The sequence below is a fragment of the Brachyistius frenatus genome, unplaced genomic scaffold, assembly GCF_029030835.1.
Source record: "Brachyistius frenatus isolate BFR_SWC_R1_liver_20210118 unplaced genomic scaffold, ASM2903083v1 Contig_76, whole genome shotgun sequence".
In the NCBI taxonomy this organism is placed as follows: Eukaryota; Metazoa; Chordata; class Actinopteri; family Embiotocidae; genus Brachyistius; species Brachyistius frenatus.
In genome coordinates, this window is record NW_027210675.1 from 1,310,588 (window position 1) to 1,331,858 (window position 21,271).

General features: G+C 45.6%; 2 protein-coding genes across 5 annotated transcripts in view; both read left to right on the forward strand.

The window, feature by feature from the left end:
* The first annotated feature begins 42 nt into the window (after window positions 1-42).
* On the forward strand, window positions 43-19,844 carry cpsf2 (cleavage and polyadenylation specific factor 2). 3 transcript variants are annotated; one of them, XM_069708571.1, is made up of 17 exons: window positions 43-191; window positions 460-619; window positions 1,017-1,176; window positions 1,281-1,386; window positions 1,488-1,617; window positions 1,705-1,820; window positions 1,988-2,175; window positions 2,428-2,718; window positions 2,892-2,992; window positions 3,323-3,526; window positions 3,633-3,785; window positions 4,097-4,319; window positions 4,576-4,890; window positions 5,810-5,944; window positions 13,031-13,124; window positions 13,683-13,881; window positions 19,755-19,844. In XM_069708571.1, exons 2-16 carry the CDS (start codon window positions 471-473, stop codon window positions 13,868-13,870), a joined length of 2,553 nt encoding a protein of 850 aa, XP_069564672.1. In that variant the 5' UTR covers window positions 43-191; window positions 460-470; the 3' UTR covers window positions 13,871-13,881; window positions 19,755-19,844. The 3 variants fall into 3 exon arrangements, with proteins under 3 accessions (XP_069564672.1, XP_069564673.1, XP_069564674.1); XM_069708572.1 differs by lacking the exon at window positions 19,755-19,844 and adding an exon at window positions 15,872-16,321; XM_069708573.1 differs by lacking the exons at window positions 13,031-13,124; window positions 13,683-13,881; window positions 19,755-19,844 and adding an exon at window positions 7,271-7,590.
* slc24a4b (solute carrier family 24 member 4b) overlaps window positions 19,236-21,271 on the forward strand; it is a 38,559-nt gene continuing 36,523 nt past the window's right edge. Inside the window, exon 1 of one of the 2 annotated variants that reach the window (XM_069708589.1) lies at window positions 19,236-20,251. In XM_069708589.1, coding sequence (XP_069564690.1) covers window positions 20,089-20,251 — 163 coding nt within the window. In that variant the 5' untranslated portion in view covers window positions 19,236-20,088. The remainder of the gene's footprint in view (window positions 20,252-21,271) is intronic. The other variant, XM_069708588.1, reaches the window with a different exon arrangement.

The window sequence follows — 21,271 nt, forward strand, 5'->3', positions numbered from 1 at the left end:
CGCCCCCCCGCTGATCTTGGTACGCCCCTGTGGCCACTCACACGTGACGCAGCGGCAAACATGTCTGCCGGTCGAGTGTGTATTCAAAAGCGCGAACCAAAAATGTCTTAACGTCGGAATCGTAGAAAACCCACTAAATCGTCGTTTCTACGCCAGCGGAAGATAATTGACGTCACCCCCCGTATTTAATGGTATGTTCGACGCTCCTCTTGTCGATCCGCGTACACCCACAGGCTAACATGCGGCTAGCGTGCTAAATAGCCTCCGCCGGGTAACGTGTGTGTGTGTGTGTGTTGAAGCTAGCTGCGGCTAAGCAACCAAACTGTTTACATTAAATTGTACTTCCTGTTCGACTAAGCCGGTTTTTGCAGCATTATTTTTTTTTTGCTCGGTATTTCGTGCAGTGTTTTTTTTTTTTTTAATCTTAAAGATTCAGCCATGTGTTCGTTTTCTTTGTAGCCGAAGCAACAATGACGTCCATTATCAAGCTGACAGCCGTGTCGGGGGTCCAGGAGGAGTCCGCCCTCTGTTACCTGCTGCAGGTGGATGAATTCCGCTTTCTGCTGGACTGTGGCTGGGACGAGAACTTCTCAATGGACATCATTGAATCTATGAAAAGGTAAGTTATTGCATGATGAATTATTGCACCAAAATCTTGGACTTGGACTTCCGTATGACAGAGATCGAGGTAGTCCTGGAGACAAGAGGGACAGTGGACACTTATCAAAACACTCACATTTCACACACCGTGATTGACGTGGAGGGGGGGGGGGGACGTGGCATTTTATTTCAGCGTTTGTCCTTTGCGATCAGCGTGATAGTGGATAAAAGAAAACTGTTGTGGAAGTGTGCTGTTTGACGCCCTCTGGCCTGTGGTTGTGCCAGGTTGCGTCCCGAGTTCCTCCGCTTGAACAGAGTGACCCGAGTGATGTGGGTCTCGGTGCTTTCTTCCTGCAGTATTGAGTCTCAGACCGATGAGTCTCAGCTGTTTGTTTGTTGTTTTTTTTCCCCTCCAGATATGTTCATCAGGTTGACGCTGTGCTCCTCTCCCACCCTGACCCCATCCACCTGGGAGCCCTGCCATATGCTGTGGGCAAACTGGGTCTAAACTGCACTATCTATGCCACGATTCCCGTCTACAAGATGGGGCAGATGTTCATGTATGATCTATATCAGGTCAGAAGGGCATGTGGGAAATATTGTGCACGTAAAGACGTACAATACCGGAGCTTCCTTGCACGATTGCCGTCTTAAACACGTGTTTCCTTCCGTCCTCTCAGTCTCGAAACAACAGTGAGGATTTCACCCTGTTCACCCTTGATGATGTGGATTGTGCTTTTGATAAAATCCAGCAGCTGAAATACTCTCAGATCGTTAATTTAAAAGGTGAGTTCGCTGCAGACTCGGATCAGAAGTCGTCCCATTTTGTGCATTACACATAACAATGTGTGGTTGTTGTTTTTTTTAAATCTCCTTTTGCCTGACAGGGAAAGGGCACGGCCTCTCCATCACTCCTGTCCCAGCTGGACACATGATCGGAGGCACCATTTGGAAGATTGTAAAGGATGGGGAGGAGGAGATTGTGTACGCTGTGGATTTCAACCACAAAAGAGAAATGTAAGCAGAAGTAAAACACGCGTGAAGTAGAATTTTGTTTTCAGATGGATTTTTAGTTTACGCCCTGTTTTAATCCATCTCTTCCAGCCACCTCAACGGCTGCACGTTGGAGAGCATTAGTCGTCCGTCCTTACTAATTACAGACTCCTTCAATGCTGCGTATGTACAACCACGTCGCAAACAAAGAGATGAGCAGCTGCTTAGTAAGTGATATTAATAGGGTTTTATAGCGCTAATATTTTAGGAGCACAATGTATTAAATTGAATAATATTGTGTAAAATGTTCTCCCTGTATTTGACATGTTCAAATGATCAGGGAAAATGGTGAATAATGAATTTCTCATTTTTTTCCCGCCCCCCCCTCCCAAAGCCAATGTAATGGAGACCCTACGTGGTGACGGTAACGTCCTCATCTCCGTGGATACGGCCGGTCGTGTGCTGGAGCTGGCTCAGCTCCTGGACCAGATTTGGAGGACAAAGGACGCTGGGCTGGGAGTTTACCCGCTAGCTCTGCTCAACAACGTCAGCTACAATGTGGTGGAGTTCTCCAAGTCCCAGGTATCAAGCGCTGATTCTCACACTTGAGAAAAAATGTTTAACCTTTCGGATTCTTGAATCAGAACTATTGTACTGATTATGTAAAGTGCCCTGACATGACTTGTGTTGTGATTTGGGGCTATATAAATATAATGTCATTGTATTTGCCAGAAAAACTTAGCTTGAACTGATGATCTTAGTATGTGCAGAGATGTATAATACAGAAGATATAATGCTAGACTACATGTTTCAAAATCCACTGATTCTCTGTAGGTGGAGTGGATGAGTGACAAGCTCATGAGGTGTTTTGAGGACAAGAGAAACAACCCCTTCCAGTTCCGACACTTAACGCTGTGCCACAGTCTGGCGGACCTGGCCCGGGTGCCCAGTCCCAAGGTGGTGCTTTGCAGCCAGCCAGACCTCGAGTCCGGCTTCTCCCGGGAGCTTTTCATCCAGTGGTGCCAAAACGCCAAAAACTCCATCATCCTGACGTACCGCACCACACCTGGAACCTTGGCCCGTTACCTCATCGACAACCCCGGAGAAAAGATGCTGGATCTGGAGGTCAGACAGTGTTTGATTTACTACAACAGAGGGTTGAGATTTATCTGTTCGTGCAGAATTTGCCCCACGGGCACCTCCTGTCTCTCACATTCAGACCCGGCTGAGGAAGCAACGCAATGTGTCACTCTGTCATCTGCATCATATTCATGTTTCACTCTTTCTCATTATGACAGGTGCGGAAAAGAGTGAAGCTCGAAGGCAAGGAGCTGGAAGAATACCTTGAAAAGGACAAAGTAAAGAAAGAAGCAGCTAAAAAACTTGAACAAGCAAAAGAGTAAGTTGCTGTGGAAACAGACGTGGGACGACTGGGCGGGCGGTTTAAGGGTTACACGGCTTTTCTTGGTGATGTTTCATGCCTGTTGGTGTCACAAAATGTTTTTGGCTAAAACAGCAAATGATGTAAAAAGCCAACAGAAATGCAAATCGAGGTCTAGATTGCGGATCAAGCAGGCTGTTTAAATGGAAACCTGCAAACGCGAGATGAGTCGTGACACTGTTAAAACAACATTTATAGACTCCCACCGAGTTCAAATATGGTGTCGTCTCTTTGGAGAAATTAAAACTGCTGTGTGCGGAATTAATGTTTACTTTTGTGGATTTGCAGGGTGGATGTGGACTCCAGTGATGAGAGCGATATGGACGACGATCTGGATCAGCCGGCTGTAGTGAAAACCAAACACCACGACCTGATGATGAAGGGCGAGGGGAGCCGTAAAGGCAGTTTCTTCAAACAAGCCAAAAAGTCGTACCCGATGTTTCCGACACACGAGGAGAGGATCAAATGGGACGAGTATGGAGAAATCATCAGGTACTTCACAGCACTGGTACCTGTGAACATCACATTACAGGATGCGGGAAGCCAACAATCTGGACGCGTCTGCCATTATCAATAAACCGATGTTGTGTTTTCGAAGGCTGGAGGAGTTTCTGGTTCCTGAGCTGCAAGCCACAGAGGAGGAGAAGAGCAAACTGGAATCTGGCTTGACCAACGGAGAGGAACCCATGGACCAGGATCTGTCTGTCGTCCCCACCAAATGCATCGCGAGTATAGAAAATCTAGAAATCAGGTCGGTGATGGTCATGATTGGGCTCATGAATAGACCTCTGCAGATTTAAACTCCCATGATACAGTATCATTTCCTCTGCCCTTCCAGCTGGTCACCGGCCAACACTGCAAAACACTGTTGTAGGTTGTTGGACGGCCTCCAGACATGAATGAGTGTAGATGTTTGAATATGAAGTTAAGTGCTGCAGAAAAGGGTTTCTAGTCAGCAAATCTGTCAAGAAATCTTGTCCCAACTCATGTTTGACAACGTCCGACCCATCAGCAAGACTCAAAGGCTTGACCCTCTCTTTGTTTTGTTTTTTTTCTGTAAAGAGCTCGGGTAACGTACATCGACTACGAAGGCCGCTCCGATGGCGACTCCATAAAAAAGATTATCAATCAGATGAAACCCAGACAGCTTGTGATCGTTCACGGGCCCCCAGAAGCCAGTCTGGACCTGGCAGAGTCCTGCAAGGCTTTCAGCAAAGACATCAAGGTCTACACGCCCAAACTGCAGGAAACGGTGGACGCAACCAGTGAGACCCACATCTACCAGGTCAGCCGCAGCAAAGCCCCGTTTGGTTTAGTTTTCAGTAGACCGAGTCGAGTTGTCTCTTATTAATTAGGTAAACAAAGTAGGCGTCGATGATATGGCGCTAAATATTACCCTGATAGTTCAGGGTATTTCTGCAATAACAACATTGTCAACAATATGTGTGAAAAAATATTAGGTCATATTTTGAACTCCTTTTGCATTTGAGCCAAGACGCCGTAACTGTCACTAACTCTACCGTCGTCTTCTCACCGTAAAGGTGCGGTTGAAAGACTCCTTGGTGAGCTCGCTGCAGTTCTGCAAGGCCAAAGACACGGAGCTGGCGTGGATCGATGGCGTGCTGGACATGCGCGTGGTGAAGGTGGACACCGGCGTGATGCTGGAGGAGGGTGTGAAAGACGAGGTGGAGGACAGCGAGCTGGTCATGGAAACCACCCCCGACCTCGGCATCGAACACAATGCCACGGCGGTGGCGGCCCAGCGCGCCATTAAGAACCTGTTTGGAGAGGACGAGAAGGAGCTGTCTGAGGAGAGTGATGTCATTCCCACGCTGGAGCCACTGCCTCCAAGCGAGGTGAGACGGCGAACAGAAATTTCACGGTCTAGAAAGGTGTTGCAATGACGCATGATCATCTCTGAATATGTCAACATCTGTAGCTTAAATATTCAGTTCACTGTGCTTGGAATAATCATCTGATTTGCTCGATGCACTCGAGCAGAACACATGGTTGAGTGGAAAGGGGCTTAAAAATATTCACTGTCACATCTATTTCGCTCTTATTGAGTTGTTAGATATCTTTGAATTAAAGATGAAACATAAACAATGAGACGGGTCACTGATGTGAACCAGTGGCTCATAAGGAATTGAGAAGAGAACGTAGGAAGGTGATTTTGATTTGATTCAGCTTTGAGAGATTTTATAAGTGGATGTCCTATTTTTTTTTGCTGCTACTCACTTTGACAAGTAACGTCATCTCTTTGACATCATGGAAATTACTTTGGCAAAGGAAACGGGATGAGGAGCAGATGAGTTTTATGTCCCAGTAGCTGCAGCGGCCAGTCGACCAAAAACTGTTATTGAGATATCTAGAGGAGGTTTGACCGAGGCACAGAGAAGAGTTCATCGCTGGACAGATAGCCTGGTGCCTCTCTTGAGACTCTTCTTCGTGAGAAGGGGAGGCTGTGGCTCAGTCGGTAGAGTGGGCTGCACACTAATCGGAAGGTTGGTGACTTGATCCCCAGCTCCTCCTGTCCACATGCCCAAGTGTCCTTGAGCAAGACACTGAACCCTAAAAAAAATAAAAAAATAAAAAATTTGCTCCCGATGGTGTACCATCAGTATGTTGTAAGTCGCTTTGGATAAAAGCGTCAGCTAAATGTAATGTAATGTAATGGGACTCTGACAGTATGTGTCCTAAAAGGGGCGTATAAACAGTCCTGACACTCCTTTGAGAAGCAGCCTGACCGTCGCCACTCTTCCACTCTCCCTCCAGATTCCAGGGCATCCGTCGGTGTTCATCAACGAGCCCCGTCTGTCTGACTTCAAGCAGGTCCTGCTGAGAGAGGGCATCCAGGCCGAGTTTGTGGGAGGAGTGCTGGTATGCAACAACATGGTGGCTGTCCGCAGGGTGAGTGTCATCCCCCGCCTCCCTCCCCCGCCCCCCTCGGGCTCTCTGAGCGCATTATCCGTCAGCTCCCTGCATTGCCACTCACCACTGACCCTCCAGAGCACAGAAGACATACGGCACCAGCTCGCTGTTGCCAAAACATAGCAACTAAACATGCCGAGATCCTGCTTTTATTACACGTCGATTCATATTAGGGATCATGTGAAAGAAGAGATACATGCTTGATATATTGTTTTAGTGAAAATTACAAGACACATACGCCTGTCTTTTTTTCTTAGTTTTTTCTGCACCATTCAAGTCACTAGGAACAGCTTGCAGATAATAATTTATCACTGCAACAAACAGGCACAGGAGGAGTATTTATTGCTTTGGATTCTGTTGACTGTGAGCCATAAGAAGGAGCGATGCAGAGCTGAAAACCGGCCCCACGAGACGTACTAATATTGTAAAGGTGTACAACACATTGAGCTTCTCCTTTTGTTTGATGACGGATTCTGCATCCCGAGTGTCTGTCAGCGCTGTGAGCAAGTTGTTTTTCCGATGCTGTAAAAACACAGCAGCTCAATCTGGAGTCTACAGAAACACAAGCAGGAGGATTAGGCTGTGTGTGTGTGTGTGTGTGTGTGTGTGTGTGTGTGTGTGTGTGTGTGTGTGTGTGTGTGTGTGTGTGTGTGTGTGTGTGTGTGTGTGTGTGTGTGTGTGTGTGTATTTGCATGAACAGGAGGGATGATTACAAATCTGCTTCAGTGTTCATATTGACACTGGTGTATTGTTTTAAGGCAGACTTGGCAACGAAATCCATTTTTTTGAGGTTTGTTTACTTACATGCAAAATACCCATACTTAACACACAAAGCAGAACAATAAATACAAAAAGAAACAAAGGCGGCCGGCCTAAGTAGGACAGAAAAATCCCGGTGGCAAATGAAAACATCTCACTTCAGATGAAAGACGCACAGAAAAGAAAAAAAAAAAAAAAAAAAAGAGTCCCAGGCAAAAGTTAACCACTAAAGTAAAAGGAAAAGTCGGAGTGAGCCAGGATGCTAACAACAAACTGCATAATTGACAAGAACCTAAAATAGATGCAACCCAGAAAATGAAATCAAAGAGCACTGAGACTGTTAAAGGAGCGCGAGGTTCTGCGTGTGCTATTTCACTGGGAAATCTTGGATGTGGGTTCATTAGACGGTTTCATCCCGAGTCTGTAGGAAGACTTTGGAGAGTCACCAGTGTGCTGTGCGAGGCTGGTGTGTCTGTGTTGAAGGGTGAAAACCTTGTCGTGCGAGGACCCAGATGACCTGCGCTTCTTTGTGCTCTCTGTGCCCAGACGGAGGCCGGACGCATCGGCCTGGAAGGCTGCCTCTGTGACGACTACTATAAGATCCGGGAGCTGCTGTATCAGCAGTATGCTGTTGTATAGCAGCAGCAGCGGCAGGAGGAGGAGGAGGAGGAGGAGCAGCGGCAGCAGCGGCAGGAGGAGCAGCAGCAGAGGAAACCATGGCAAAACAGAGACAATCCTTTACAAGGACTTTACCCGGAGGAGAGTGTGCCTCTGCCCCTTGGGCTGCTCCAGCTGTTTCACTGCAAACCTTGTTGTGCATTCTCCCTTTTTATATATATATATATATATATATATATATATATATATATATATATTTTTTTTTTTTTTTTTTTATATAGTTAATTTACCTCCGTAAAGTGAAAGGCAGATGCTTTTCCCTGGACCGACCTCTCGGCGGGAACAGACTCTACAACCCTGAGGTCCTCCATTTTCCTCAGACCCTCCCCTTCCCCCTCCCCCCAACTGTACAGTTACATGCTCAGGGATGCTTTTTGCTTCCTGTTCTGTCATTAAAAAAAAACAGTCTTTTTGTTTTTTCAAATATGTGGTGCCGAGGAAGGTTTGTCTCAGATGTCCATAGTTCAGGATGGGTAATGAACCTTAACACATTTAGATACTTAATAATTTAGAAATAATATCACTAGTCTGTATTTAAAGTTTTTTTTTTATAAAAAATAAAAAAAATCAACCATTTTTACACGAACAACAAATTTTACAATATGAGGAGAGTTTGGAAAATCACGCCAGACATCAAAATGTAATTTGTAGGAAAATAGTGTACATTAACAGCACTGTCTACAACAAGCTGTATTTAGTATGCATACGTTGGTTATGCCCCTTTATGAACACTGCATATTAAAAAACTGCTCAGTTTTAGTGTGGTGGGAAACCCATCAAATCCCAAAAGGGCTGAATCTTAACACTTTCCAACATGCAGCTCAATAGCATCTTTGATTATGTCTTAATTAGACATGTCCTGCCTTGACAATGTCTGCACCCCCAGCTGGTAACGCATGTCAAGCTTGACAAAGCACCAGAGCCACGGGGGACAACTGTTTACATGGAGTACATTTTAAATCGGTTGTGTCAGAATAAAAGCCCCTTGAGGTGTATCATCTGCTATTCCAGGATGTCCCTAAACACACTCGCATGACCAAACAAAAATCAGAACAATGCTTAACTAAATAAGACAACTCGATCACCAAAACAGAAGAGTTGCAACCTTACAAAAGACGCTTAAAAAGGAAAATCTATCAGACTGAGACGTAAGAGTCAAATGAAAAGAAGCTCTGAATTTAAAGGCTTTTGATCAGCTAAACTCCTTTTCTTGTGACTAATTAAATTATCTTTCTTTCTAAAAAAAAAAAAAAATGGTGGAAGTCCCCTTTAAACTAGATGATCCGAGTTTAAAATATTTTTGAACCAAAAAAAAAAAAAGAATATCCCCCAACCGAAAATTTGACATTCTCCCCGGGCCTGTCAGTATTAGATGTTTGCACTATCACCACGCAAGCGTCGCTGCCTACGAGGACAGCTAGTTACTGCAGTAACAGCAGATGGAGACATTTTTCAGCTGCATCTAACCAGCCTCTGAATACCCCCTATCAAATCTGCCCATGCAGCAGGATCATCTGTAATACAGCGGTGAGATGACAATCCTGAAGTGATAACTGGGATTGAATATAATTCAGCCTGCTGGAGCGAGCCAGGATTACCGCTCTCTTCATATTTTAAGCAACTTGTCTCTCGCAGCAAAACAGAAAAAGGTAAAGCACTTTTTTTTATTTTTTTATTTGACCTCCCTGACTGTTAGTGTTAAGGTAAAAAAAAAAAAAAAAATTAATAATGAAACGCTTCAGCAGTTTGTTTTCTTATCTTTTTCTGGCACACATGGATATACAGCCTCACCTCTGCTGGGCCTCACTGAGGTGTGACTTGCTGTATTAGGAAGTTGGAGAATGCAAGGAGGAGGTGGTGTGTGTGTGTGTGTGTGGGGGGGGGGGGCATTGCCGGGATGACGTGTCCGCTGCAGCCGTGGTGGCACATTGACTCGGTTGATTACATTTGCAGCGTTGTGTGAATCCCCGGGGTAGATCCTTAACACAGGCAGCTGTGGATTGCCACTTTTACGGATACACCAAAACAAACCTCCTTGCCTCCCCACGACTCATCTTCATCACCCCAGACATCACACACACACGTGCCCAGACCGTGACATCACCGCGACAGAGACTCCTCCTACTATGATAGCCTGTCAAGAAATCACAGGGGGGGGGGGGGGTAAAATACATACATACATACACACACACACACAAGTAGGACAGTGAAAGCGAGCAGTGTGTGTGGATGGGTGATCATGCACATGGTTGGAGGAGTTAGACTTGAGCACGGATGGCTGGCTGACACGCAGGCCTGTTTTTATACAGTTGCATAACATACAGTTTTGCACTTTAGAAACATTAAAATTTAAATGCTCTTTTTTAATCCGTGACTCACACTGGCACACACACACTAAACTTTGATGTTCAGCAGCGCACCAATGATGCCTTTATTTTTTTATTTCCCCCCCCCCTCCACTGAACCTCTGTAACCTGTGACGGACAGAAGCTGAGTGAGAGATAGAGAGCGAGAGTGGAGATGAGGAGAGAGAGAGAGAGAGAGGAGCTCTTCTGTGCCACAGAGCATGCCAGCCCTGCCCAGTCACTGCTTTTCATTTTGATAATTGACCGGCAACGCCAGAAATGTCCATCAGCTAATCCTCTTAGCTTTCATAATGCTGACTCTGTCACAGAAGCCCCTGTAATGTAACGAGCAAGCTAAGCCCAGAGCACAGGGCAGAATCGCCCCGGGACACAAGAGGCCACTCTGCCCCCTGGAGGACGCCGAGAGATCTGCTTTCCCCTCAACAAGTGCACTGCCAATCTGTCAGACTACTTCAGATCATAAATCCATAAACCGGCTCCAGGGTGACCACCCCTCTGCCTTTCGTACTGTACTCATTGGCCCAAAGCTGCACTCAAAGAGGGAGCATCTTGGTCGTGCATATCCATGCATCTGTGTGGATTGGAGGATGAATGAATTTAATCCCTTTTGAATTCCTCGTCTCCTCACTAAGCAGACCACTTAATGCCAATGACATCAATGTAATAATGTGAAATGGGTACGGATTTCGATGAAACCACACAATATTCAAACATAGCATGAGGCACCGAAATCCCATGATATATCCTGCTCTAAAAATGGTAGTCACGGCCCAAGTGGACATCACGTTGATTTTCTTTACTTTCGAGATGAAATGCAGGTTGTAAACGAATAGTAATCCTTTGACAATTGCTAGACATTTTAAAAACTAGAATAAAACCGCCCTTCACCTTTTTTTTTTTTTTTTTTTACGTTACCTCAGCCTCTAAAGAGATAATACAATTATAAAACAGAATCTTCCAACATCTTGTAATACAGTTTCAACAGTGAAATTATGAATCGGAAACTGGTAGAAAATTGGTTGAAACGGTGAATTACAAATTACACATTCATTTTCTTGCTAAGAGAAACATCTCTTGCAGTTACATCTAAATAATGGCGTAGTAGCTTGGCAACGACGACTCAAGTGACGATTCTCTTTGACCAATCAGAGGTCTGCAGGGTTTTCACATAACTTGTCAGCATTGGCTCACCTCCATCTTCGACACGTGTTACCAAAAACAAAGTATCAGGTACCGGATACCGGATACCATCCAGGTTTCTACAATATGACAGATAACCTCAACCACAGCCTGTCACTTTCATTATCATTTGGGATTGTGTACAGGTTGAACAAAGAAAACAAACGCGATAGGATGTGTTACTTTTGAGCTTTAGCGGTGACCGTAGGTGTACTCTTGAACTTTAAAAACGTGTATAGTAAGCTTTTAAACTATTTTAGTTGTATTAGCAGTAATTTTTTTGAAGGTTTGTGGATACCCTTGGAGGAAAGTTCTCCTTCCTATTTTGAGTCTCTGTTCATTGTCTGCCCTTTGCTCTCTCTCTCAAACGCCACACTTCTTAATTCCCCTCTAGGTTCTTGCTTGCTCTTACTCCATCTCTTTCCTAATTCTTGCCTCCGTGGGTAATCCTTGGGCGTTTTACTGTCGTAATTGTCCTTCAGGAAAGGAACCACTTATGCCCACCAACTCTTAAAGATAGACATAGAAAGACCCTGTTCAGCAGGAATCCTGAATTACACCATTACGGCGGTGATCCTCTTATGAAACCTGCTCTTCACACTGGTCCACAAAGCAGAAATGCTCACGAGCACAAATCCACGAAGGCACTTGCTGCCAGATTATCCACAGTCCACAATACTGCAGCTGCCATGCTGCCTTTTTGATAGAACAATGCGTTTTGTTGGGTGCACTCATGGCTGCGACTGATCCTGGCTGAGTCTCTGGCAGAGACATGTGGATGACTTAACGATCATGTGTATGTGACTGGATATTTAGGACAGATCGCATGAGGTTGTTTTGCTTGGCTTGAGTACAAACAGCGCATTCTTCTCCTCCCAGAGCAAAACAAACCTGACCGGTCGGTTGTCCGTAACTTGAGGCGACGCAGGCAATAGAATCGGGAAACACGCTCTTGGGTGAGAGCAGTATCGGCCTCTTAGCGTACTGCATTCAGGCTGACATGTGGTTCCAGCCAGTCAGCAGAATGCAACCTGGCTGGCCTGCTCTTTCCACTGAGCACGTCAGATCCAACCGGCCTCATCCGATGTGACATGACTGACACCACCTTGAGAGCTGTGAGGATACCCCCGCCATAGATTAATTCGAGCGCAGAAAACATGAAAATTACCCCTGCGGACGTTTCTTTTAAACTCAGGACCACTCTCTGGCATGGCGTAGGGCCGTGGAAGTGAAGTTGAGGCCAGCCCGAAGAGTGTGAATCCATAGAAGTGACTCAGCAGTACAACCGTTTATCTTTGAGCAGTTCAGTTTGGATGCCAGCACCGTGAGTAGTGGCCTGCAGACCTCGGTTAAACACAGACTCCAAATGATTCTGCTTGCTTTAATATGCAGCACAACATAATTGAGGTTTGTGCTGCATCAGACCAATTCAGATTTTGTCCTATCACAGAAAGGAGTGCCAAATTGCTTTTAAATAGCCTAAAGCTTTCTGTCACCAACATTCTTTTCATCTATTAAAGTGTCATCTCATGGGAAAATAAAGAGGAAGATAAGTTCAGAGCAGAGGACTTGAGATTTGAGGGCAGTTTAGGTCACAAAAATCATCTGGCTGGTGTTTGAATTACTTGAGGCCTCGCTGCCTGAAGAGCTAACTTGACTTAAGTGCAAAAACATTTAATCTTTTCACCTGGTAAAATCTGATACAATAAAAAAAAAAATTAAAAAATTAAAAAATTCAAATTTTATGCAGTGAAAGGACTTGAAAGAAAAACACTGATAGTATGGAAACCTGGAAGTTCAGTTTGACCTTGAGAAACACATACATGTTGTCATGTGACCGAGGCTCCAACCAGATTAAACCTTCAAATTAATCTGGTTAGTGGAAAATTAGCAATGCACTCCTTTTGACTCCCCCCCCCCCTCATTTCTTCCCTCTCCCTGTGCATTGTGTACGTGTTCGTTTGTGATGCCTGTTAGTGGTATACAATATTACCGAACAAATATTCAATTCAATCAAATTCCCACCTGGATGATGAACCTGCTTGGCTTCTGTTATGTAATCCAGCCTCGATTCTACCATCAGGTTATCTTGAAGCAGCTCCACATGCCGGTGAAGGTCACGAGAAGTGATTCAAATCGCAAGAAAGAACTACGAGTCTTGGATGTGAGATGCACATGTAAGTAACACGTTTAAGATGCATCGTTTTAATTTGAATTACACAGTTAACAAATGTATTGCAATCAGTTTACGACGACACGTAGAAGCCTCATTAATCTAACAGAAAACACGTCGAATTAAATAGCGGGGTTAATGTTGCAGTTCCCATGGTGTCCTGTAGGATGCGCCAGAGAAAGAGAATCCATCTTCAGCTCTCAAGTCAAAAAGGTGCAAAAAATAAAGGGAGAAAAACAAGTGGCGCCTGGTCTGCTAGAGTGTTTTGCTATTTTGTCGCTCATAAGGTTACAAAGGACCAGAATTTGATGTTTTGATGATTTATTCTCTCGCGAGTGTATTTTTTCATCTCTGCTAGCTGAAACTGAATGCAGTTTGTGCCCATTTTCAGCGGCTTAAACTAATTAAAAGCCAAACAGCAATTAGAGACGTGTAGAAGTTTTACTAATCATTGACATTTTGTGATTCTAATTTTGTGATCATTTAAATCTGCAATAAGAGCATTAAAGGACTCCGAGATGACGGCAAACTATCTGCATGTTTAAAAAAAAAAACACAACAGGCATGAATTGGAATTTAAACTACATTGGCGTCTTCGCATGGTGGAGTTCAGAGAGAGGACGACGGAGGAGCACAAAGGTGGCCGCCGCCGAGGAGGAGGAGGAGGAGGAGGAACCCGACAGAGGAGCCGCTCGGTGGATTTGGACGCACCAACTTCTCGAACAGAAAGATGGAGGGGATCCTAACTGAACTGAAACTACGTAGGTGACTGGAACAAAAACTTCAAACTAAACTAGAGGGGTAGTTTGGATTATGTGAGGTAGTGTTGGTGTTGAAAATAAGGTATTGGCCCTACATTTTCTCAACCGAAGAAATTCCTTTGTATAAGTGCACTAATGCCGTGTACTGTATTGTCTAATGTTAAAAAACAAACAAACAAAAAAAAAACTAAATATAGCGGAAACTTAAACTGATATAAATTTCTTTAGGTGGCTAAACTATGTTTTAGTATATTGCTTATCTTCTGTGCTGCTACAGCTGCCTGTTTCTCCAAACTGAGGACATATTGACACAGGTAACAGACTGACAATAGAGAGGTACCCCGATAACCCCACTTCCAACAATCCGTACTTTACATTTAAAGGCTTCAGACTTGACTTTAAAGGCCTTTCCACTTGAGATTTGACTTGAGTATTAAATGGCCCTTTAGCAAATTAGCATTTTACTCAATGAAGTTGCAGCGCTCAAAAGAGATTTTACAACGAGTAGACAAAACGGATACAGCAGAAGCCAAGATATCCTGACTTTTAGACTCTCGTGGGAGCGTAAAGTTCAATAACACTGAATCGTAAAATCCCCACTCTTCAATAGCATCTTTTGTTAGAGTCCACGTCTTTCAAACTCAGTGCTGAAGTTGATAACTGGGGCTTTTTGTTAAAGGTCTGGTGACGTCTCGCGCGACGCCGGAAAGAAAAGAAAATGACACGAAATGAAGTAAACAATCGGGGTTCTTTGCTCAGACGTTAAAAAGCTCCATTCAGGGCCAGAGAAGAAATTCAAGTTGAGAATGAGCACAGTGGTGATCATGTGAAAAATTTTACTTCTTTTAAAAAAAAAAAAAAAAAAAAAAAAAATGTAAAGAAAGCTTTTGATCAACAAGCACATTACGCTCCTCGTGCCTGCTTATGAATAATAAGATTAACAACTCCCACTCTGTGTCCTCCTACACCTATAACTTTTTTTTTGTCCAGTATGGAGGTGTACACGGTGACGGAATCACCCAGCAGGGAAATCTACTGGCCCACTGACTTTATTGCACCGCCCCTCCCTCCCCCTGCCTCCACCTCCACCCCTCCACCCCTCCAAGTGAATGAAGTGAAAGAACTCACCCTCACTCGTCCTCTGTTCCAGAGCACCCCTTGCCTGCATTAATATAGACTTTGTAGGCTGTCTCTGCAACTCTGATGCTATCTCCTCAGAATGAATGGGTTGCATGTTTCTGCTGGCATAACCGCTGTGGTCGGTATGAATGGGACTCTCCACTCTTCTTTGCAAGGAGAAAAGGTTGCTCCTTGCCTGCCCGCCCATCCGTTTTCTCCTCTGCAGACAAAAGAATAATGAAGTTATTTATGTGCAGCTCGTTGCAAAAAGGTTAAGTCTCTCTCGGCTACAGCCAACCTTTTTCCTTGAGCCACCGTCCGTCCAACTGCGATACCTTCATCCAATTTCACGCAGGCCTGATGCTCAGCTTTGAATGAGTAATACCGTTTCAAAAAAGTTGAATTGAGCTCTCGGGCGGAAGGGATGAGGCTGATGTTTCGATAAGGTAAACAGCCGACCGTATGAAGTGAGCAAGAAATGTGAGAAATAAGAAGTTTTGTCTCCAGAATAATGAAAAAGAATGTGTGATATATTAATATAGAATCCTAAGTATCCATGAGACATTTCTTCTACACTTGTAAAAGCAAGTTGACTGTTATGTAACACTGGTCACGTAAAGGGGGTGGACAAAATAATGCGAACACCCTGCAGTAAAAAAAAAACATTCCAGAAGCCACCTACCTTACACCACTTTGGCACCTAGTATGTGTTATGCAACGGATTTTTCAAAAGATAAAGAAATAAATTGGACTCGGCAGGCATGAAGCACACGTAAATGATCAATTTGCTGTTTTCTGGAGCATATTACCCGGTGTATTATTCATTTAAAAAGCAGCGTATGAATCATAATGCTCGATGTTGTCTGTCCAGGGTTGACTGAGATGCCTCGTGATGTCGACAGCTGTACGGGCGAGTTTTCACGTCCTCAAGGAGGAAGCGAGCAGCACAGGAGACGACCGCTGCCTCCAGAATACACAGATTAGACTCTCTGTTGCTCTTCTCTGCCCCGTTTAGTCTTCATACCTGAGCAGGCATACAAATAAACCTGCGGTGCTGCCACAGAACGCTCAGCCCTCATGATGAATATTTTAATTCTCCTGCAGCTGGCTGAGAAGATTTTTTGCGAGGAGTAAAATCCGCAGGCCTCCAGAGACATTTCCTGCGAGTGTGCACGCACACCGGGCTTGTACAGTCCTGTTAGCACCAGCCGTTGGCTAAAGTGGGCTCGGCAATAGTTGGCAGGTTGGAAGGGTTCAGAGCTCGGGCTGCTTCTCCCTCCATCTGTCTACTTGCTTCAGATGATTGGTAAAAATATTATTTACAAAGCCAACGGCACTTTAATGAAAGGTGTCCGACTTCTTTCTTTGGCTCAGTGTCACCTGGCCATCTCTGTCCACCACATACACACAAGCACACTTGCACACTATTTCAAAGCTTCCCTTTTCTCACTTTATATCGAATAAAGAAGGAAACAGGAAGAATTCCTTGGAGGCTTAAACTCGGAGATCAAATATCTTGTTTGATCTAGACTTGCAGGAGAGAAGACCAAAAAAAAAACCCCCCCAAAAAAAGGGTTTTATTTTCCTGCTTAATGTCCGCTTGCGTAAGTAACCTGATGGGAGTTTCAGGCCTTCAGTTCTTAGTTCAAACTTAACAATGCATTATTATCAGTTGCAGTTGATTCGCTGTTTAGTGCTACAGACTTGATATTTAACAGCCTTTAGAAAATAGATCTCGTGCACGGTTTGACAAATAATGTCAGTGCTTGATTCAAAAGCCGACACAGTAAATCTCACATTGATAAAACATCTTCACGATCACAAAAATGTTACGTAAACTGTGCCCTGACTCGGCTGTACTGCCCTCAGACACGGCATCTTAATCACCTCATCAAACCAGTGAATAAACCACATGAATCATCGCAGCAATAATGAAGTCGGAAGCTAAAATGAGCAACGCTGAGTCAAACAGCAATTGTTGTGCAACAATCTCGCAGTTCATTGTTAACACGCTCGACATCAAGTCATTAGTGATCTGCGGTGCAAGGACGCATGACACGGGATGACACATGCTTGGCATTTATATCGAACAACACATTTACATGACACTGACTTGCTCTTTTTGACATCTGCCCGCATTAGAACACTCCTACAAAGCCGATCTCTCACCGTCTCCCTGCAGCTAAAACCACAGTTCACACGTGTTATTATCTCTGCTGCGGATCAGCGGCCGTTCACTGGATCCTGCAGAACCTGTGTGTTTGACCGAAGCCGGGAGTGTAAAGCAGCAGCTAAATCTCCGTAAGCAGGGCCTGGCACTGCTCCCCGACTGCCTGCCTGCTGGGTGGGCAGGGGCCTGGACGGGACTAATCCCTTGGCATGGGCACGAGTCACACATGTTGATGCGTATGCGCGTAAGTGCGCATGCAGAAGACTCGAGCCGCAGGCCGAAGGCAAGACCTGGCCACAGATTCAGAGGGCCCCAGCTGATGACCCGCAACGGCCCCCGCGTTGAACCACCTCCCCTCGCGCGACGTCTGGGACGCTTCTCGGAGACGACGGGTAAATGTTTTTGGAGGGCCGTCTCTTGACTGCGCCGACGGGGACGGTCCTGATCTTACATAACCTCGGTCGGCAGGAGATCGTGTTTCGGAGTGCGAGGCCGTTGACTCTGGCGTGCCGCTCGCCTTTTGCTTAAGTGGGGAAGCAGCGGCGATGGTAAAAAGTCGACGCGGCTGTTTCAGCCTTGTCAACCTGCACGTGTAGATAGTTCTGAGAAAGCGGCCGCTGTCCTGCCTGCTATCTTGGCAGCTGAGTTGACCTGGAGCAGGCCTGAAGGCAGCAGGAGCAGCCCGAGCGCTGCAGCCTCACAAGTCCTCCAAACATGGCTGTGCTGTTTGTAATTGCGATACAAGGATGCGCTCAAGTATTAAAGGAATAGTCTGTCATGAACTCTGCTGCACGGATAAGATTGTTTTCTCTCTTTTTGTGTTTATCTCAGCTGATCTTCTCGTCTAACCCAAAGCAAGAAAGCGAATAAGCGGAGTTCCTAAAAGGAGGAACTATTTCCTTGGTTGTTGTTGTTTTTTTGTAAGTGGAGCCATTCAAACTATCAAATTTAATTCAATTATTCCCGGAGCAGCCTATAAATACATCTGGTTAATAACAGAGGGGACGTGACCGCGTTAGAGCAAACAGCTTTTCTCCCTAACACTGTTGCAAAACTGAAAGTTTTAGAGTTCAAACTTTCAAGCACTTTAAGCCTCACCGTTGTCGGCGTTGAGGGACACGACAGTCCGTGGACGTAAAAGAGATAATATCCTGGGAATAATGTGGCGCGTTATTGTAGCCACAACAATAAGTGACACTTTGATCTTCCCCCCATACAACGGACACATTGGAGTCCAGGGAATAAAATGTCTCCAGTTGGAGCACAAAGTGCCAGCTCCAGGTGAGGACAGCTAGCACCAAATAATGGGTGTTCGGTGACACCTGACCTTCACAGTCGCATGAGGTGGAGCCTGCAGGACTCTGCAAGGTCCTCAGTCGGCCTGTGTAGGTGCTACACATGCAGGGCTGCCATCTATCAAGCGCTAATTAGAGGCGTAGCTGAGGCCAACTCCAGTTCCACTCTGGCATCACGAGCTGACGTATACATTTGTGGAGAATTCAGGTGGCACAAGAAAGGGAAGTGAATGATGTTAATCGCTCCTCGTTCGTATTACTAAATATATGATTTTGTTCTTATAATAGTAATTGTCTGCTTTATAGTTATCACTGACTGCAGGACATATTTTACACGCATTTAATTTACTACTGACACAAAGGTCCCCATTACATTTCTCATGGTACGGAGGTCCAACCTCTCTGTTTATGTGAAGCGATTTTCTGAAGCGCAAAACCGCACAAGCCATTATAATGTTGGCACAAAAAAAAACCCTTAAGGCAATGAGAAATTATTTCATGGGTATAAATTTGAGAGGAACACGTAGGCGATGCCCGTGAGCCTGAAGATCTATAACCTCAATTATTCAGCGTGATGCCAAAATGAGGATAGCAGGTGACTTGTAGGCCAGTTGTTAAAGGGGCTGCGCGCTCGGGACATGGAAAGATGTTGGTTTCATAACACAGCAGCGGTGGGATACACGGGTGTTCTGTGTTTTCTGTCTGAGGAGCTTGATTGGACTTGTCGCAAAGAAATTAAGCTCGAGGCGACGGGCGAATAATGTGAAAGCTCGCGGAACTTGAAAGGGGTCCGGAGTGATTGATGAGCAGCTGTCCAGTGGTTTCAGGGTTGGACAGGGGAGAGATCAAGGAAGATTTCTCACAGGCTGTTTGCACATGCAGTACTGGGGGGGAAAGTTAAAGGAGCTCGGTCTCGTTGAAAGGGATGAAGGGCGCAGAGTAGGAGGGCAGCTGGAAGCGCAGGGAGCTGACGGTCCTCTCTCATCATCAGCACGGCTTTTCTGCACTGAGGAGGAATTCGTGTGGAGGGGGAGGCGCCCGAGCGAGGCAAGCCCGCACGACTCCTGGCCGAATTGAACAATTAACCTTGATGAATACAGATTGGTTTCACTTAACAGACGCAGGTGCGTGGGGTTTTGGAAACGGCGCAGCTGAGCGACTCCACGTTAATGACTGGACGCTGACGCATTCTATGCTAAAACACAGAAACTACACGGATAGAGAATATTGCAGCTGATTTTTTTTTTTTTTTTTTTTTCTTCTTCTTCCCCTCTCTCTTCTCGGGACAGGATGCACGTTGCAACGGGAGCCCGTCCGACAGTCATCCTCTTGCAGAACCCAAATCCGGGAGCATCGCTCGATTGATTTGGAGACCTACATCGGAATTTGACCGCCGTGTCATTGCCCAGTCCACCAGTCCCAGCGGCTGAAAGGCATCTTCTCAGCGACAGAGACGAGAAAGGGGAAGAAAACTGTCCGCTTAACAACTCTCCATCTGCGCTCTGGACGTCTTGAAATGAGGACCACATCCCGGCTGTGTTCCGTGTGAAGAGACAAGCGGGGCGGCAGTTTCTTCGGCTCTCAAGGACGCAAAAAAAGTGGCCGCCGGCCGAGCTGGGAAGCATGGAGCGGGACGACACCGACACCGTGAGACCGTCCAAAAAGACAATAATTGCGAAGATATTTAAAGTTCGCAAGAGGAGGGAGATGCTATTCGTTCAGGTGTGCTTTATCTGCAGTGTCTTCTTCGTGGCGTGGGGCATGTCGGCGCTGTTGACCAAGACAGGTGAGTGGGGCGATCCAGTGGGGAGAGAGCTGAGGACGGAGCGGAGCACCTAGGAAATCTGCAGTGTAATCATGCACCCAGTGTGATCATGCACCCACATGCACACCAATTAATTGTAATTATTGAAGTGTCTCATCTTTTTAAAGACGCAATCCACCGCGCTTTGATGTCAAGGACATGGGATCAAAACATTGCATTTTCAAATAGGAGGAGGTCCGTTTTTCTGTCCAAAATGCGAATGCGGCGCCTCTGATTGTCGTTTTCTATCCATGTAGCGAAAGTGTGCAGCGGGCATTAAAATAGAATTGTGTGTTTGGTGCTTATGGCCGATCGCACTCACTAGAAAAAAAAAAAAAAGTCAGCTGCACATGTTATAGTCAGGTCAGAACGTTTTTTTTAAAAAAATCTCAGTGTTGGGGTAGGCTTTAAATGCGTCTGTTTGACCGTAAATGCCGCAGTGTGCGCGCCTCGGCAGCGGCACGTTTTTGAAAATTAGAGCCAGGCTCATAATTACGGCTCATGCACATTGGATGCTCCACATGCACACACCGATCAGGTAGCCGACCGACCCCACTGCGAATGCATTTTGGTTTTGTATGCGCTTTGCCTTTTTTTTTTGTTGTTGTTTTTTTTTTGGTTTCCCCATGCAAAATCTGCCTTTTTGGCGCCAGGCGCATTGTCGGTCACACTACACTGAGCTCAGGATCGCGGTTAATGCTGGCATCATCGCGTATGGCCCGGGGCTTCACACACCATTGCACACACTGGATCACGAGCATTAACACGCTCCTAGGTTCTGAATAAGAGGGATGCCGGTTTTTACGCAGAGACCACAGATGATCATTTAAAGGGATGGGAGGGGGAAAGGGTGGTGGTGGTGGTGGGGGGGGGGGGGGGAGGGGGGATTCGTTGCATTTGCTTGCAGTCCAGATGTTGCAATATTCATAGTTGATGTCCGAGGTGTGCGCTGAGCAAACGCTTCAGATGGCTGATCATGCTTGCCATGCCCCGATGCAGGCA

Coding starts and splice junctions, on each gene's coding strand:
- cpsf2 (XM_069708571.1), top strand. CDS start 471: ATGACGTCCATTATCAAGCTGACAGCCGTGTCGGGGGTCCAGGAGGAG. Junction 2,719..2,891: donor AAAAGATGCTGGATCTGGAG/GTCAGACAGTGT, acceptor TCATTATGACAG/GTGCGGAAAAGAGTGAAGCT. Junction 3,786..4,096: donor ATAGAAAATCTAGAAATCAG/GTCGGTGATGGT, acceptor TTTTCTGTAAAG/AGCTCGGGTAACGTACATCG.